This window comes from Seriola lalandi, unplaced genomic scaffold, assembly GCF_002814215.2.
Source record: "Seriola lalandi dorsalis isolate HSWRI2012SDOR001 ecotype SW California unplaced genomic scaffold, Sedor1 jcf7180002054240, whole genome shotgun sequence".
NCBI classification, from domain to species: domain Eukaryota; kingdom Metazoa; phylum Chordata; class Actinopteri; order Carangiformes; family Carangidae; genus Seriola; species Seriola lalandi.
In genome coordinates this window covers 140,054-160,333 of record NW_019524793.1, presented here as the reverse complement: position 1 = coordinate 160,333, position 20,280 = coordinate 140,054, and the positions used below count along the sequence as shown (strand labels likewise).

The 20,280-nt window shown below is 39.1% G+C and overlaps 2 protein-coding genes across 4 annotated transcripts in view; one reads left to right on the top strand and one right to left on the bottom strand.

The window, feature by feature from the left end:
* The window catches only part of brd4 (bromodomain containing 4), a 30,637-nt gene extending 13,271 nt beyond the window's left edge, over positions 1–17,366 (bottom strand). Inside the window, exons 1-2 of one of the 3 annotated variants that reach the window (XM_023404285.2) lie at positions 17,276–17,291; positions 10,013–10,503 (exon numbers count right to left, since the gene is read on the bottom strand). In XM_023404285.2, the coding sequence (XP_023260053.1) occupies positions 10,013–10,110 (98 nt within the window). In that variant the 5' untranslated portion in view covers positions 10,111–10,503; positions 17,276–17,291. Of the gene's footprint in view, positions 1–10,012; positions 10,657–17,275 lie in introns of those variants that run through there. The other 2 variants (XM_023404286.2, XM_023404284.2) reach the window with 2 other exon arrangements.
* Positions 17,367–18,471: 1,105 nt separating this feature from the next.
* Positions 18,472–19,957, top strand: pet100 (PET100 cytochrome c oxidase chaperone). Its single transcript, XM_023404383.2, has 4 exons — positions 18,472–18,597; positions 18,780–18,866; positions 18,987–19,019; positions 19,571–19,957. The coding sequence occupies exons 1-4, from the start codon at positions 18,571–18,573 to the stop codon at positions 19,658–19,660; spliced, it is 237 nt and encodes a 78-aa protein (XP_023260151.1). The 5' UTR covers positions 18,472–18,570; the 3' UTR covers positions 19,661–19,957.
* The last annotated feature ends 323 nt before the right edge of the window (positions 19,958–20,280 follow it).

The window sequence follows — 20,280 nt, the reverse complement described above, 5'->3', positions numbered from 1 at the left end:
GCTGGCTATCAATTAAATTCTTATTAACGTAATACTCAAATGCAGTTTTGATTAATTTATCACTATTGTAAATCAGTTAACAAGGTATATCAACTGCAATTAACCATAGTGAAAGTAATTCTGCTTCGTGCTACATTACTAACTGACATCTGAGCAGTTCCTCATTTTGGTGGCCATGGAATAAGAGCGCAGATATGTTCCAACTGAAAAGCTTGTTGGATCATGGTCAAACAACATTTGAAACCTCCTTTCCCCATATCTTTCCGACATTTGATTTGGGGGACCCAGAATTCCGAATATTTATTTAACAATCCGACCTTAACACCCACTTCGCACACCAAATGGTCAGGTGTGAATTGGTGAAAAAGTAAGCAAACTACTCTCTCAAACTCTTTTTTTTAATCATTCTTTCACAAAGCTACTTCTGGCTCGTTTCGCGTACAACCGAAAGCAACACTATGAATGCCTTCCAGAGGAGACTGTCCAAAAGTGCGCACCGTTATTTAAATGATTCATCGTGTCTCACTTCTTTCTGTAAGGGTCAGTTTTTATTACCCTGCTTTTGAGTGTGGCTGTTCAGAGCAGCCATCCTATAAAGGAGTTTTGCTTTCTGACGTGGTCAGACAACACATGATATGAACTAGATCTTTTCAAACATTCCCCTTTCCATAAGTGTGGTAATATAGAATAAAGTATCCTGATAAAGAAAATAATTAACCTGGCAGAGTTATCACCTCTCCCTTGTCTGTTTTTTGCCCAGCAAGGAATCAAGGATCTAATGCACATAAGGAGAAAAAATGTTCCTGACTCAATACAATCATGGTAGCAATAGCTGTCATGTAAACAACAACTAGCACTGCAAATGATTATTTCAATTATTAATTAATTTACTGTTCATTTAGCTGACCGTTTGGTCAAAATGTTGACCACATTTGCCCAAAGTCGAGGTGGCATCAGTAAATATCTTGTTTTGTCCGCACCAACAGTCACACCTCAAAATGAAGACAGATAGATACAAGATTCCATTCACTGTACAGCTTTACTTTAAGGCTTAGTTAAGATACAACAGTCTTAGATTATGTTATAGTGTCCCCAATTCCCAAAACTTCCTCTCAACTTGATGCACGTTTTAATTAAAAAAAAAAAGAAGAGCTGACAATATGTGGAGCTTTGTGTGCTACTGGGTGCTAGAATGAGAAATTACACTTAAAAGTATAAGGACATAAACAGAAGACCGGACATGTTTTTCCCTTCATTTTACAGTTTAATCTCTATTTTGAATACAAACTATCAACATGTAATATGGTAGCTCCCAAATATATAAAAAAATCATATGTAATTAATAATGACTTCAGATATAAAAGTTGACATCATCTTACTACTGATAATTCATTCAAAAGCTATAAATGTTAACTCATTCAAAATGACATCCTAAGAGATCTGCATTGTAGTCAGAAGTGCTCAGAGGTTGTTTAGGTTATGGTTTGGCTCCAGCATGTGTGTGCTTTTCCTGGATCTTTGTCTTCCCATTTTGTCTCAGGACCTGGGAGTGTTTAGGGATGTGGGCGGACAAGGGTGAGGGGTAGGGGGGTTAGCGTCATCTGGCAGCTGAGGGACTGTGTGTTCCACTACGCAGTGCTCAGTCCTACATAATGTCCTCTCCCAGGCAGTCAGGGACATCATACACCATTCAAGATACACACAAAGGCTGTTAAGACAACAATAAGGCCAAATAATAATCTAGAAATTACTGACTAAAAATAGACTAAGGAACAACAAGAATGTTCTGAAAAAAAAAAAATGATCATAAGGTTGTGTATTCAAGTCTCTATTAGACACAAGTTAGTCTTCCAGTCTCACACACTGAAATCCACCCCCACAAAAGGGAGATAAACACACACCACTGTATAGATCTGTGACTAATCACATTCCTGTTGAGTCACTTTCTGAGAGGAGAGAAGCGGTTTGTGCACCACATGATCGCTGCCTTGGCCTGCCCAAGGCACTCAAACGCAGTGGAGAATCTGACTAACTGACCAATATGTTAAATGACAACACATGAAAAGAAACAGTACCAGTGTAACACAGATGTTACTTGAAGTGTAGCTTCAGGCAAAGAGACTTGACAAATAAGACCAAAATAAACAAGCACAAATTGTCTAGGCCCAAGACAATGAGTGTGCACATGGCTAATTTTGCTCAATACAGCAAAACATCAAAGCTGGGTAAGATTGCTGAAAATATACTTTTAATATTTCAATACACAACAAATGCAGGGCTGCAACTACAGATTACTTTCATTATCAAATAGAAAATGCGCTCAGTAGCGCATATACCTCTGCCAAGGTCAGTGTCAAACAAGATACACCAGACTTCACAGGAAAAAAACTCAAATTCATAGTAAATGATGTGGATCTGCCCTGAAATTTGGCCCATGCCCCATCCCTCCACCAAGTTCTGTGAAAATTGGTTCAGTATTTTTAATATTGCTGACAAACCAACCAACCAACACTAGTGAAAACATAGATTCCTTGGCAGAGGTAACTAATCTGATAATTGTTTTCTCATTGATGCTTCAGTATATGAAATGTTAAAAAGACATAGAAAATTTTCTCATAGGCCACAGTAAGGTTTTCAATTTGCTTGTCTTGCCTGGTTAACAGTCTAAAACCTTAAGATATTTAATTTACTGTCATACTGTTATGATGAGGAAAAAACAGCAAATTGTCACACTTGAGAACCTGGGGCAACAGAATGACTGAAACAATTAATCGATTATCAAAGTAGTTTATTAATTTTTCTGTCAATCACCTAAAATCAATTGACTAATCACTGCACTCTAAACAACTGAAAATAAGTTTGACTAACCAGCCTTAGTCTAAAGACTTTCGGTGTCACCAGCTTCATTCTATTGCCTTCCACCATAACTGGCCACTCCTGTCAGATGGAAAACCCCTCACACCGTTTTAAAACTATAAAAAGAAAATATTTCCAACTCTGTCACCCAGCTTCCATGTCTTCCTAATCAATCAATGTGTGGGATTATGGAGAAAACACTTATAGGAAATAAATGACATGTAACCCACATCACCACTGTCATCCATAAGGAAAAAATAAACTGACTGACCATCTGTACGACAGGTTTAAGAACAATGCAAACAAATTTTCAGCAAGATTTGCTTAAATGCGGTTAGCTCTAGCTACTGAAGTGTGCCACTGCGGTTGATTCCGTTATTTTTGTAAAAATTGTGTTCACTGAGTTATGAACTAATAAAGTAGTGTTTTAATATGCACCATAGAAATTACACATAAAAATTTACTTGAATGTTGTAGGTTCCCTATTTTCTGTAAGTAATTTAAGTGTGCCAACACAAGCTGTTATGGGAAAAAGTTACCAGAGCTGAATCAATACCTCTCTGACAACTTTAACAGATGCTGTTGCACTGGATTGCACTATACTGTACAGGTGTGCATAAGAGGTTGCAATAGACAGCTTCAGCAGCTGCTGTTCCCACCAGCCTTCATTGTCAGATTTTTGACAACTGATCACTGGCTGTCAAAGATATGAAAACCCAAAAGCTCTTGCCAACTCACCACACATCACTTGCAGGAACATTTGGCTCCTCATAGCAATTGTAAGTAAACCATGGGATCTAGAGGGACAGTACAGGCACCTAGACTAAGCAGAGCTCAAGAAATACATTGGAAAGTTTCTTGAGTCATCTTCCTTCCTTGAGGTGGGTTTGTAGGCATTCTGTAGTAACTGTTTTTGATTTTTGATTTTTTTTTTTTTTTAATAATAATGTGACCCACAAATTGCATTGCAAAAAAAGTGACCTTGGCCAACATAATGGAGATAGAGATATTTTGTATAGTGTAAGGCCACACAAAAATAGATGACCTAGTCAAACTAGTATAACAAAATGTAGTTATCAGGAAGTCTGACAGAAAATGAATTTACATAATCTGCCCTCATAGCCAATATGACAGGCTTGCAATCACAGATAAACACCAACGTGGTTACCCAGGCGAATACGAGGAAGTTGTGTTTTGACAAAACTGTTCAGACTAAGGCTGTCATTGCATAATTCAATGATGATGGTGACAATGCACATCTGCATGTCTTGACCCCTTCACAGCATATAAACATATACCCATGCACAAAATCATTATGACCACTCACAGATCAAGCAAACCAAACCTATTTTTTCTCATAAAAATGGAGTATGTCATGGTCTGGGATACATTAGACAATAAATGAGCAGTCAGTTCTTGCAATCAACGCACTGGATGCAGGAGAAATAGGAAGGTGTAAAGACCTGAGGAACTCTGACAATGGTCAAATCATTATGGGCAGAGGACTGGGTGGGAGCATCTTATACTTATATGGTGCTCTCAGACAGCAGGGGTTACATACAAATAGTAGTCTGAGGACAGACAAACCATAAATCGGCCCATCACTGATGCAAGAGGGCAAGATAGCCCACTACAAATCATTTCCACAGAAGGGCTACTGTGGAACAAGTTGCAGAAAATTTGAATGGATTTTTATGGTTATGGGAGGATTGTGTCAAACACATCACACGTTGTTGCGTATGGGGCTCGGTTTTACTCAGAATTATTTTGTATGTTGGTTCTAATATTTTGTTCTTCCATGTGTTAAATGTAATGAAATATTACAAAAACCCTTAATGATATAATGCTTTACAGCCTCATATTGTAACATAGAACTATTGTACCATACTGTACTGCAGTTTCTATTTTTCTGGTTACTCAGAATAGACTACCATAGTAAGAGTGTGTCAGTTTCATTTATAAAAATATATGTCAACTACAAAGAGCCTTTTGTTAAAATTAAAATGTGAATGAGAAAGATACTGCTGGGTGTCAAGATAATAATCATACACAAACTTGTAATGCCCAGACATTGCAGAATGTAAATTAAAGGACCTCAAAGTCCTCTATTCAGTATCACTACTGAGCTGTCTTGGAATCTTATATGATGTCTCCAGTGGGAAATTGTAAGCTTCCAGTTGCAATCCATTAGCATTGTATAGCTGTGTACAAACGATGCTGACTTAATGACTCAAGCTGGAGGGAAGATGTTGACTCAAAGCCTAGAGGGGACACAGAAGAACATGCCTATCTGAGGTAAGACAGCATTTTACCAGCAGGCACAGTCCATATGGCTAAGGGCATGAGACAGTAACATCTATAGTATTAACAAGGACAAAGTCCAAAAATGGTAGCTACAGTATGATCTTATTCCAGCTGGCCTCCAGTGCTGAGCGGAGCAAATCCTCATCATAAGCACACACACAAATACTGCCAGATTGTCTTCAACAGCTCATTAACATCAGTGACAAGCACACTTACGTTGACAGTCACTGACATTTCAGCACTGCAACAACGACGTGTAAACAAACCTCTGGGAATACAGTGACAGACACAATAAATGAAGCAGCATCAAAGACACTTCTTGTAGGTTTCAGGCTGTAGTAGTAGTATTTGTAGCAGGCATATATGTACAACTTACTCACTGACATCCCTGCAGTCTATTTTGTGGTGCTACTGATAGCAGTTTGGCCTGCTGCCTTGTGCTCTTCAGTATTCTCTTTCTCATGCATGCACAAAAACACATGACAGCTCAGGTCCAACTCAAAGTTTGAGATCTGCATTTTTATGTTACACATGAAATGATACGCAAAAAGTTTTCATAAATTTTTCCTACTAAGACAGAGTGACTACCTACCATCTCAATCCTAATGAAAACAAGTATTGTTATACCTCACTGAACCACAATACAAGTCATCAACAGAGTGAGACGCAACAGGCAGTTGACTTCTTACTTTTGTATGACCACACAACTGTACATTGCATTATTTTGCTGGTGATTTATAAAAGCCGGAGTAAACTTTTTCACTAATACAGTACCCTGCTTGCTTTATTGTTTTCTGTCCAATCTAGTTAATGCAGTTTGTCACAGGCTGTAGGCGCTTTATGTTGCAATTTTAATGCACAGATGTCATAAATGTCATGTCTGTGTCATAAATGTCATTTAGGTCCTTGCATCCAAACACATTCAAGAGCTAAAAGCTCCTTCAGTGCATTTTTGTTTGCATTTTCATGGCATATCAACAACTATTGAGGATAAAGGAGATTTTAGTCCAACTAATGATTACAATACAGTGGTCTGGTTTGTGATGTCTTGGTCTTTTGCACCTGACTAGACAGAAAAACAACATGGACAAAGTTGAAGTAATGTTTGTTGTTCTTTGTAATTCAACTGACAAAGTAATATTTGGAATGAGAACCAACGTATTCGGTTAGTCTCTTTTTTTAAGATGATAGTTGATTATATAACTGTTATTAAACCAGACATGGATTTTTATTACTCATTTCTTCAATTGATTTATCATGTAGTAATGTCAGAAACAGTAATTGCTTCAAAAACAGATACACTGTGTAGATAAATCCAAGACAAAAACCATGCATGATGCCTTTTGGCCAATTAGTGATAATTAGTACTATAAACTTTAAATCCCAGTAGATTACACACACGGTCCCATTCAAGCTAAAAAAAAAAAAAAAAAAATCACATACATATTTCCCTAATTCCATTAACATTACATCACAATGAAAATAGCAATGCAGGTTTGGATTTGAGAGGGTGATTTTTTATTTTTTATTTAAAGCTTGAGTAAGCCTGGATGTTGACATCACTTGTGACATCACATTCGACTGGTCTATATGATAAATAAGTATAACCCGGTCTGAATGACCTGCTGTTCTGGTGTAAGAGCAATGTTGGCATGTGAGACTAATCAAGTCTGCAGAAGCCCCCTACAGAGGTCAATCAGGAGGTCCACTTCCTGCTGCTGCATGTCCTACATCACTCTCAGATCTGGAATAACAGTTGACCTTTGACCTGGACATACATCACTGCAAACTGCTGTGGAATGTTTTCTGGGGAGGAAGCAGCTCTGGTTACTGGGGTGGGGGATGCACATCTCACACCAGGAAATTTGGTCCTGTGTGCAGCCTCACAGTGAACATCCTACATGGAAGAGGGATACATAATAGCAAAATGTCTGTGTCCCTCATGAAAGCAAACTATTAATCATTCATGTATGTTGGGGGAATGGGGGGGGGTCAATTTCAAGCAAAAATGTAGTCCTGCAGATTCCACTTGAGGCCCTCACTAAGTGTTAAAATGATGGCCTGTTTTTGCCTGAAAGCAAAGAAATAAATAATTAATTGGACCACAGTGACAAGGCCAAGAACACTACCCTCTGCCTATTCACCACCTATTCACGCTTTCATAAAACCACCTTCAACCCTACTCCAGGGAGCAGCTCCACCTCAAAGGCTGTCTGCCAATACACCGCAATGTATTGATTACACTGATGCTCTACCTCATTTGTCTCTGTGCATGCATGTTTTTATTTCAGTTTTTTCCGTGAGATTGGTTAGTTGATGAGGAACGTGAGTGTGTTTTTGCTTTAATTCAACTGGGTTCTGGGCTTATTCAGTTGAGATTCAAGAACAGGTCTGACTGTAAAAAAACACTATAAAAGGGAGGACAAAAATAAAAGATAAGCCCTAGATATGGTTAAAAGATGATTGATTGATCACCATTAGGAACTTGAGCGATCAAGGAAACACGAACTGTCATTGTACAAAGTAGATGCAACTTGATGTGCATCCCTGGGACATCAATTACCAATGTGTTTTCAGATAGCTGCTCTAAGACTACATCCAGACTGATACATTTGAGTGTAAAAAACATATCACTTTTGCTATGTTTACGCCTGGTATCCATAGTAGTCAAGAGTTTTCAAGCACCTAAAATGGAGGCGTTTGGAAATGCTGCTGACCGTGTTTTAGTTTGAAAACTCTAGGGTTGCATTTCAGTCTGGACAGGGAGAAACTGAGACCACTGCAAATGATTCTGTCTGCTGTGTCTGCCTTATTCTGGTGTGTTACTTTCGGTAACAGTTTAACCTTGTTGTCGATCCAAGCAAAGAAATCTCTTGCCGGACATTTGTAGTATTTACTGTTATTAAGCAACCAGCTGCACAGTAGAAAATCTACTTCCTGTTCACACCAGCCCATGCATGCCCAGTGCACCTTAATGGCCATGTGATATGCCTTTTTCAGGCATGCTAGTATGAATGGAGATTAATTCTGCTACGGCGCTAAAACGCTCATCTGGAAGGGGTCGTTTTCATTTTCAAATGTATTGTGATGAGGATGCACCATAACAGGAAAACTGATGTATAAAGTTGTGTTTTGCTTTGGTGTTGTTGTTAGCCAGTGGCCCCCTCTAACTTATCGGAGAAGGAAAAAAATGGTACAGGTGAAAAATAACGAGAAACTGCACTAAATTAATGAAATCATTAATTTTCTATGCCGCTGTTGATTCAACATGCCAACTGTTCAAATGATGTAGAATAACTAGTGCTAACGGTGCCAGCTCCAAAAATGATGGGCAATGATCAGAGACCCACCCTCAACTATGATCCAGTGGCGTGTGAAGGCCATCTGTTCACTCAAGTGTGTCAAAGCCCTGGGTCTTATGCTCTTCAGTAACACTGGTAAACTGTCTAGAATTATAATTTATCATATGAAAATGTTCTATCCATTTTGTGAACAATGACAAGTCAAGCAGGAGCAGGAATTTTGTGACAGCATTATTTGATACATCTCATAACTAAAATAACAGTTGTAATAAGTAACTGTGTCGATAAAGCTTTAATGACAACAGTATATGTATGTATTTTATGAGCTTTCAATGATGTATTATTCATCACTATTGTGTCTGATAATCTGTTATGGTTAAGCTTAAAATTAGCAAGTCTTCTACTGAGTTTGCTGACGCCAAGTCCCTTCAAAATCGATTATGTGTCTGCTGACACCAAGTCCCATTCAACTTATAGTGTAATTTTTAACTGTGAAAGAGTCATTAATTTTATCAGTATTAGTATAACATTATTAAGGTGACGTACACACTCAGCATAATAAGCTCTCCACATCTCTCAAAATTGTAAAGTGTGGGGCTAAGTACTGCAAAAGTTTTACACCAATACTATTACAAGACACATTATGTGTGTAGCAGAGTTAACTATTCTAACTTTGGCTACCTTGTATCATGTGTGATTGGTCAATTGCTATCTTATTCGACTACCTCTGAAACTTTGCTTCAAGAAAGAAAATGTTGCCATGGTTTCTATGGTAACACTCCAACACTTCTTGGCCAGTGCACTGTATTTTTATTCTCGACGGTTCCAAATCCTAGTTTTGGATTCTTACCACGCATGACCTATGCTACTTTAGTGTGTCTCTCGACAAATGTAAGAGAAGTACAAGTAGGGTCTTTGTTTACTTCTGTGTCATGGGTATTTAAACCAGAAATTATAAATCTCACAGGATTCCTTATTTACAATAATTCATCGCAAGGTTACAAACTTAAATAAGTTTCCCCTAGTGCTGATTACAAGCACTTACTGTATGACTCAGTGCATGAGCACACAAACTGACTCAAAAAGACTAACCATGAGTCAGGCACATTGTAACAGGAAAAGACAAGAATCATGCCAGCTCTTTCAGGTTAATTTCGCGGCTGGTAAGGATAAGGAAGCCAAACCCTACCAGGAATCAGAAGACATTTCTACTACTGCCACACACACAACCCCCTTCTTCCTCTTTAGTCCCCCTTCCCCCACACCCCCTCTCTCACCAGGAGGTAGGTTCATGGCTTCTGGCTGAAATCTGGATAACAATACTATTCTCAACACAACACAGAAAACGTACTTCTAAACTGGACTGTTGTGCTGGGCCATGTAAAACTAGGGATAGAGCTAACCACATGATAGTCCTAAGAACCATAACTCCAGGCTGTCTTTAATTTAGTCTTGTACTCAGCTTTTTAACCATGTATTTCAATTGATAATATTTTGTATACATATGATATATACTTTGTAGGAGAGTCTATCTCAACAGATAACATTACCTTTTCACAGAGACTGAATGTGCAATTTTTTCCAGAAGGGCATCCAGTTTTTGAAAATCCAGCAAATCGTTTGACTTGGCGTGCATCTTGTAATCCATTTATGAACTCCACTAAACAGAAACAGAAACCAAAAGACAAAAAAAGGCTCGAAAGAATTACACAGAAGTTTGTTTTTCCTTTTCTCTCATCCAAAACACACGAGAGATTTATTCTTCAGGCTCCAGTATGTGTACTAAAATCCCACAGAACACGGTGAGTAATCCTTAGTGTAGTCCAAGCGGCATTTGAGGGTGGTTGTTCCAGGAAAAAGGCCCCAGCTTGGAAACAGTGGGTCCAGGCGGGGAGAGGAGGCTGTGGAAGCCTTCAGCCAGCAGGCTGTGTTAGCTGTGTGAACCGGTCCTCTCTCTACCCCATCCCCCTCTCAGCAGTACAACGGCCCAGTTGCCACAGGCTCTTCGCTCCATTGTGTGTCCTCTCCAGGGCCTCCCCAACTTAAATAGACACAAGCAGGAAGCAAGCGGTGTACAAGGAAGAGAGAAGAAGGTGAGAGAGAGGAGAAAGCTTCGATAAGATCCAGGAGGAGCACTTTATTCCTGTAGCTCGCTCTCTCACCCTCTCTCTAGGACAGGCAGACCAGCATGCAGTTACTCAACAGTAAAAATGGCTATGCTGCTTCCTCATTCAGCGGTGCCTCAGCCCACACACACCCCTCCCTCCCTCCCTCTCTCCTACGCGCTTGCTCGTTCCACCCCTCCCCTCTTTCCCCATCAATAGCTTGAGGTCCTTGCTCTCTCCTCTCTCTCTCTGTTACACCTTTAACACCCCACCCCCTTCTTGTCTTTTCCTTAGTCCATTTCATCATGCCCCACCCCCACTCACTCGTTTCCCTTGGAGTGATCTTGTATAAGCCTTCCCCCACAAATTTAAGGGCTCCCTTATCTGCACTCCATCTCTACTCATATACCATTCACATTTCATATTGTGGCAGAACTACTCCAATACAAAATATGTTTTTTATTCTACAAAGTATTGAAGAGAAAACATCCAATATTAGACTAGATCTATAAAACTAACCAGAAACACCAGCAGCTCTAACTCACATCTGAGTTACCAAAGTGACCACTTCATCGAAAAGGGCAAATCTACTGGAAAACCAGACTGTAGCAGCACTGTGATTCAACAAATTCTAAATACTTTTTTTCCCTAAATCCTAGATATTTCTAAAATCTTTTTTGAAACAACTCCTTTTCGTGAAACCCACACCAGGTAAAATAAAATTGGCAGTATGTGGCTATGTGACTCCTAAAACAATTAATCTTGTATATTGTAATCATGAAGTCATGTAAAAATATTAGTCTCTGTAAATTCTTCTAATTAATAAAGTATACTGTGCCACCAACAATTTGCATGAAGGCAGAGACTAGACACTGAAGAGCTCAAGAAAGCAGGTAAATTATAATCTGGATATAATGCAGGGCAGTGTATCGGTCAACAGCTGGGAACATGAAGGAAAACTGAAATGATCACAGAGAGTAACAGAGAGTGTGACAGAACGAGTTCAAAACAGTGAGACCACCCACTGTGCCTTCCTGTAGCAGAGCAGTCTCCAGTAATTATGTTCATGGCAGTACAGTGACTGCACTGGTGGCAGGAAGTACCAAACTCTTTAAATGAGATGAACTGGGTTATTTTTCCAACATTAATCTGTGATGCATTACTGGCTAGACAAATTTAACTTTGTATATGACTGTGACCACATATGTTTAGTTCAGTCAAATCTTATTCAAGAGATATGACTGATACAAAAACTCACAAAAGTAAAAATCAAGTTCTTAGTTGAAGAGGTGAAAACATGTCTGTACCATAATTACCAAAATTCAGAAGTGCTAGTAAATGCTACCTCATAATACATGCCTAATGCATATAAAAGGGCCAAAAGATGAGACATCTCTCTGTGTGATGATGGTAGAATCAAGGAACATATGCAAGTATGGCTGCTAGGCAGAAATCATAATTCCAGATACAATCTCCAGAGACATATGTGACATATAGAGAGTTTCTTTATACATCAGTTATACAACCTACCTGACAATGCTTAACCTTGTTAAAGTAACACTAGACTTTCAACCTCTTGTTCAATACTCAGGAAGAGAGAATATGAGCAAATTCTAGGGCAAGTGAGAAGCAACTGTTTAATGGTGAGTGGATATTACTGACATTTTATGACTTCATATAACTCCTCAAACCATAGAATATTGTTTTTTAGCCTCCACCAGTCTATTAAGCCAATCAACATTATGTGTACTACCACAGACAAGACAACCACTGACCTCTCACCTCTCAATCAATTTTAAATGTCACATAACTGCTAGCAAGCACACACCAATGCAGTTTCAAAATTAGTCAGGTGTCAAAACCACAAGAGGTCAGGAATGTAAAGCACCCATCATGTGCAATGTACACTTGTCAGGTGAGTGGTAATAGACATGCACAATGTCTGTATTCCCAAATGAAACAAACAGCAGCTACTCTGTGCTGCAGCCAGACACCGACGGTGTCCTCACAGACCCTCTTCCCGTCCACGTGCCATATGCACCATTCCCAGAGACAATACAGCAGCTGCCAGAGTGACAAAGCTCCGACCTACAGCAATTCAGAGTCGGCCAAACCGATGGCCCTGTCATTGGAAGGGTGGGGGGAGATCGTATTCAGACACGGGGAAGGAGGGAAGGAGGGAGGGAGGGATGATAGTGTGAGGAAGGGGGAAGGCGAAGGAGAGAGCATTCAGACTGGGGGTTGGGTCAGAGGAAGAGGCAGCGGCGCACACAGAGATGAGACTGCGAGAAAGTCTGAGGGCGCTTCCATTAATCATCAGAGCACCAGAGCAGCCGGGATCTACAGGGACTCAGAGTGGAGAAAACAGGGAACAGGCAATTTGCCAACTTGACATGGTGTATCGTGCACTTATGTACATTCAGTTATGCACCCGGAAAAACAACAGAAAGAAGAAGGGTGGTGAAAGAGCTACTTAGTAGAAATAATGACCAAAGCCTTTTTGTTATCCGAGCATTAACTGAATCTAACAAAGAATACTTCAGTAGTTATTAAATATTGCTTTTTACACCCAGAAAATCATTCTGTCCCTGTAACCGTAATTTAAGCATTTCTCACGCCCTTCCTTCACTATTGCAACACACTGCAAAGATTGACAAATTGTCTCGATCCAGGATGAGGGAATATATATTGAACCAATTTTTAAGCAGATCCACGGATTTTTCGCATCAAGATCGGTTTGCACTACTCAGCCTCTGAAATCAGTTGTATAATATCCTCTCTAGCTCTAGAGGGAACTTTCGTACGTATGAAAAAAAAAAAGTGATCTGTTTGGGCTTGAGCGGAATTTCGATCAAAAAGCTTACATTTGAAAGAAGTTTGTATTTTGGACAAGGGATTCTAATGAATAAAAGTTTGACCCATAATACAGACCAAAAGTTCAGGTTTCTATTGCTTCGATTTTTTATCATTGACTTTTAATCTGTCTCTTATAAATCCTCCAATTTTATGGAAGTGCAGTACTGTATTAAATCACTGGGGTTTCCCTTTAAGTATCTTCACACTTATTATCTATGCATTTTTGAAGTGATAAAGGAATTTACTTTATAGTATACTATAGAGCTATAGTAAATATTTTTTTATAACAACAATGTATCAAATAACAATGTAAAAACAATGCGACACTGGTAATGATGAACATATAAAGTTATCACCCAAATCTGCAGCTTCACTCAGCTTTATGGAGCTTTATAGTGGTTTCAGCTCAATGTTCAGTAGTCCTGCCCACATCATTACTGCTTTAGTCACTCTCACTACTCTCATAGCATTGAAAAACCTCTAAAAACCCACTGTACACAACCTGCTCAGCAACAAATGGCAGACAGCAAAAGCGACAAATATTTCCAGAAGTTGTCAGAGACCAAAAACAGAGCTAAAGGAGAGTGAATACTGAACTTACATTCACCAGCTAGCCAGAACATGAACCCCAAATTATTGATTATGTTGCTGTTTCAATACTGGATGTGTACAACTTCTTGTTAACACGTTTGCCATATCAACTTAAAAGGCGATGCTATGCCAATGTTGTTTGCAATCAATCGTCTCCGATACACAGGCATTCACACAGGACATTTATGTCCCTGGGCCTATCTCACGGGTGGGTTTGCTAGATAATTAATTTAAACCCAGAAACCTTTCAACCTTGACTCCACTACTTGAAGTATCTCCAGATATTACTCAGCACAATCATCCAATTAGTTCAATTCAATTAATGTCCAAACCTTGCTTCACAAGATGTGCCGTCTTATCCCATGCAGGCTGGGCCTGTTGACCACACTGCCGTTCAAGATGCAGTCAGGTCCTGACCAAAATTAACTGGCAACTGAGTGTATACACTCACCAAACAATTTATTAGAAACACTACACCAATAATGCATAGGGCCTCCCTTTGTTCTCAAAACAGCCTCAATTCTTGATGGCATGGATTCCAAATGATGTTGGAAATATTTCCTTTGAGATTCTGGTTCATATTGACATGATTGCATCACATGATTTCTGCAAATTTGTCAGCTGCACATTCATGCTGCAAATCTCCTGTTCTACCACATTCAAAAGGTATTGGATTCAGATGTGATGATTTGAGAGGCTACTGAAAAACACTGAACTCAATGTCATGGTTGTGAAAACCAGTTTGAGAAAACTTTTGCTTTGTGAAATGATGCATTATTTGTAAAGAATAGTTATCAGAGTTACCATAGCCTGTCTATCAGCTTGAACAAGTCTGCCCATTTTCTCATCTGACCTATCTCAGCTACGTGTTTCTGTTCACAGAGCTGCCAAGCAGTGGATGTTTTTTGATTTTCATACCAAACTCTAGAGATTGTTGTGTTCCATCTGGCACTCACAATCATGCCACAGTCAAACTCACTGAGATCAAATTTTCCCTATTCTGATGTTTGATGTGAACACCTGCATGATTTTATGCATCGCACTGCTGCCACAAGATTGGCTGAGTGGGTAACTGCAAGTCTACTCAAGGTTACAGGCGTTCCTAATAAAGTGCCCTGTGAGCAGAAGGTAATGGAAATGTTTGTGTGCAGGATTGTATTGGGACCTGTAGATACGAGTCGTATATCAATCTGCTACCATAACAACTTTTATGTCCAGGTAAAAGGGATTGGCATTAGATTGGCTGATTCTAACAACATCTTAAAATGAAATCCAGATATAGTTATTAGCTGGAAAAGTAATAGAAACGATAATGAGCAAATAATACAAAAAATTGTCAGTATCGTCTAATACATCTCAACATGTCAATGAATGACAACGATGCACTGTCTCAATGTGGATGAAGAGAAACCAAAAATTCCATGCACTATAAATGTTTTTGCAGTAGCCACAGGACCAGAGTTGTAGTCAGTCTTATGACACTCCTGCCAATGATTCAAGTGATAAATGAAGCACATAGACACTATAATAGATTTTGTTTACTCGCTCATTTGTTCCCAGACCACACTCTCCTTTTCATTCAGAGGTCATTCACAACTAGGCCAAGGATGGTGTTACCATGGCAACTAAACCAGAGAGAACAGAACCAAAAAAAAGGAATTTTGAAACTAATAAAAAACAACAAGGGCAAGAAAAGTATGTTCTTTTGCACAGGACAAGATAATGACCAAAATCACAGCCAGACCTAATCTAGTTCCAAATCTGTAGATTAAGCAACACACTTGCACATTTTCCTGGCTAGCAAGTTTTAGACATTTGGTAGTTGAGCAGTTTCAAACAGAACACAAAAATCATTACATAGTATTATTTTTAGGTATTTACTTAATAGTTCAGCCGTCAACATCACTGATTTACTGCTTACCTGATATCTGTAAGCACTCTGACCCTATCGTTATTTACAAACTTATGGAACAATTTTTAGATTTCAACTTGGAAAATTCATTTGTAGCAATGAGCTTAATAGCTTGGTCTACTGAGCTTATTTAATTTACCCCTTATCTGATAACTGCATGTCCTTTGACCTAATCTATCCACTTTATTTACACACTTAACTCGTTTTATACCCAACCTGTGAAAAGTTAATCACAAAACTGACCCATTACTTTAATTCATCACCAATATAGATCTGGGTAATGCAGATCTAGAAGGCAAAAGTAACCAGTAACTGTACCTCTAGCACCTTTATTCAAAGAAGCCTATTCAAACAAGCATGCGACTGCAGGTAGGCTAATGTTTGTCATTAGATAAACGTATAGTTGTTACACATTAGGCTTCTAACTACTATACCAATGGTCAACCGTAATAATAGAAAGCACGTTTCACGCCTATGAAATTGAGGATTTCTCTTACAAGAAAACAGCAGGGACAGTATGCTAAGTAACGGGCCTCTGCATGAGTAATCTCTTTGAACACACCAGTCGGCTGAATGCCACTGCTTTGTGTCTGTAATACCCAGCCATATTAGTCACATAAACATTACAGACCCAAACACATCTATCTGGGATAGGGATCATTACCAGATGTGGTGGATAAAACAATAAATTGCAAAGTAATGACCGCTGGCGAGCGATCATCGTCAAGGAGCCAAGATCCTAACGTTAGGCCACAGGGCATAGATTATTGCCTGGGTTTCGTAATGGACGTCCGTGCAAAGCATAGTAGAACTGAAAGCCTACGAGGGTAAAGATGCTGTGTTTCCAATATCGTGGCAGCAAGCCTTGGACAATTAACATTGGTCTTCTATTTTTGTTATCTGCTCCATTGACTGCATTCTCAGAAAATAGCCCCAGTCTGAGTGTGCGCCATCATCACCGTGACGGCGTCACCGTCTCCCACAACACAAGACAGTCGACGAGCAAACTAGCCATTGATGGCCAAGACGATGGTCGTAGCAGCATTTGTTGGGCTACTTGTATCGTAATTGTGGCCAACGGTGGGTGAGACAAACAAGGGATGTCAGATAGACACTCAATGTAGGTGCAGTTATTGTGTCTTTTGATAGACAACTACCAACTAGCTGTAGCTAGTAAGCTAGCTAGCCAGAACAGGCCGCCGTGCAAGTGAACGGTCTCAGTGGGAGCCGGACATCAGCGCTTTCTCTTTAGCCTCTATGCCACTGTTACCGTGTTTCTTGCTGTCTACTCATCCGGTTTACTGAGACAACATGACAGGCAGAATAATGTTTGAAACAACGGCGTTTACCTGGGTATATCAGGTTGCCAGGGCGCGCGGGATCTTTCTCTCCGAGGATCCTGAACACCTCTCGTTGTCGATGACGTCACGCGTAGGTCTTTCGTCTCGGACGCAAAGAGCGCGTCACGTCGACTGCAACTTTAGCGGCAACTGAGAGGAGAAATTATATCTGTGCAGGTGCACTAGGACAACGGGCAAAACGTTGAGTAGATACGACAGGACAGTTAGGTACACAGCAACTATAGAAGATGTATTTAAAAGTTAAAAAAAAAAATGCACCGTGCAAAAGTAAGACTAAACTTTCATTCAATTTCGGTCAAATCAGCTTCTGTTTTGTTGCTCTATCCTGAAGTTAACAAACAAATTACAACTACTACAAAAGTATTGGTGCCACTGTTAGATCCTTTTCCCTTTAAAAGTTGATAATCACTGCATCTGTCTAATCCTATGATTTTTTAATTACTTAAAGCACATTAGCGTTCAGGCTGTGTGCCTATCACTTTCTCTTCTTAAGTTTGTGTAGTAAGTCCTCTTTCCAAGTAGTCATGGTGGATAGGACGTCATGTGGCACAGATAGGACTGTTGGCGACAGCTGAAAGTTGCTCGATCGTACTTTGTGGCTCTATTCTGTATACATGACGATCTAAGGACAGAGGTTGTCGTAATGCTGAATTGTTATGCCCCTTGAGGCAAATTTGTGATTTGTGATACTGGGCTGAATAAATAAATTTGACTTCACTTGGAATGTGACACATTGAACTAAGTGACACGAAATAATAAATATCTGATTAGATTACATATAATTTAACTTCCTGGGAATAAAAAGAAAAACAAACGAAAAGCAGGTGTATCCACGGATGAGATTCAAGAGTAACAACCAATGAAAGTTTTTTGCAGTTAATTATTGCAAATCTTACCAGAAGTGCAGAGAATGACATATAGACAAAACCAGTGGTTTGCGGCGCCCCTTGGTGGACAAACGCGGCTCCAAATGTCATTAAACTGAAAGTCAGCTGCGATCCAAAGGTAAGCCTCAGATTTTGAGATTTTCAAATTGTATGTTATCCAAGTGACAAAAAAAAAAAAGTAAAGTATCAAAATATTACTGTCAAATTCCAGCTTTGTTAAAAACACAGATGCACGATCCCATGGTTAAAAATATTTTTTACTGATAGCCCTGACGCTTGCGTCCTAGCTTTCATGTGATTGGAACTTCTGCAAACCCGGAAGTAGTGTGAAGGTCTTTAGTGATGGCCGAGGTTTAGGTAACATTTCCCCGTGGAACGTCCGGAGTCGGAGTCAAAATGGGTGTTAAAATAGAGATGTTTAGGGTAAGTTGCAAACATGTTTAGACAGCATTCGTGGATAGTTAATGTGCATTGGTTTTAAGGTTAAAAATCTTACGAATCGGTCTAGATTTTGTGGTTCGATCTAGTTAGCCATTATCATGAAGCTAACTAACAATTTTCCACTGTAACTCACTGGCTAGCTCATTTGTTTTTGTTTTGAGCAGATGATGCTGTATCTATCCTTTCCCGTGGCCATGTTCTGGGTCTCTAATCAAGCAGAGTACTTTGAAGAATACGTAGTAAAGAGAAAGGTCAGTAATGCTGTTCATAGATGTACCTAGATCAGTCCATTCTGTGAGGCTTAATATTTTTTCTTGTAATAACAGATGTGTCTTTCTCTTTACTCTTATGGCATCTTGTATGGTATCCAGAGGGAGATCTTCCCCCCTAACGAGGCACAGCATGTAAGTGTAATACACAGAGCTTATCTGTTTTTTAAGGCCATACTGTCCATAAAGAAGAAACAATTGTTTGTGGTAGTGATTGCATATTCATAGCTCACCACCATTAACACCTGTGATTTTTTCATTTTCTTCTTTTTTTTGTCTTTATCACTAAACACTCCATATTGGTGTTTCCTTATTATATCACTCTAAAGCAATCAGATAAATGGCACAGTGAAACCACATGGAGATTATCGGAGCACTCTATTGTGATGGTACATTTCAATATTTCTAATCATACTGACAGACCACATATTTTTCAAGTCAGATGGGGTTCTTTTATAAATTCAGATAATAATTGTACAGCGTCCTTTTCCACCTTCTATCATGACTCCACTGGAAACCACAAATTATTGTTGTATTTAGAGTAATTTGTCTGTCTTCATGTTTCCTTAGCTTTTTTTTTACAAACCTCTTCATAAGGTACAGTGTTTTCAATGCCATGTATTTGATTTACTGCTGCACAGCACAGCATATGATGATAATCATGACTGTGCTATATTTGTTTTCAGAGGAAAGAGTTGGAGGACTTCAAAGAGCGAATGCGTGTTCGTAGGGAACAGCGAATATTAAAAGATATTTCTGTTGAATCTGAGAACTGAGGATTATGTGTCGAAGAAGTGCATGAGTTCTCAGCACCATTGACGGAGGATTATCCAGGAATGTTTTATTGGCAAAAGAAAGTGGACTGGAGTATGACATCACATTGGAAACCACTGCAAAGTTAACACATCCCAAAGGTGTGCTGGGTTATTTCCAGGGATTAATTATGCCTAATAAGCCTAATATTATATTTGATTTTCATGTTCAAATGCCAGAATTCTTTGCTTGTGTTTAAATGTCTGATACGTTGAGTTGCTGTGACTGTACTGTCGTAAAATAAATAATAATTTGATTTATTTTGAATTATTTGATTATATATCCAGTTGGATATAATGTAATTATCATGATTCTTTTAGTGCTGTACAGTGCCTTTAAAATGTATTCACCCCCTTGGATTTTTTTTCTGTTTAGAGTTTTACAACACTGTATCATAGTGGATGTAATTAGGCATTTTGAAAATGATCAACTGGGACACATTTCATTACCAAAGCGTAAAATAAATCTTTATAAACTGTGAATTTGTCACAAACATAAAACACAAAGTAAGTGGTTGCATAAGAATTAAGCCCTTTTAAATCTGAATTTAATACAGGCACCCATGGCAGCAATTACTTCTTCC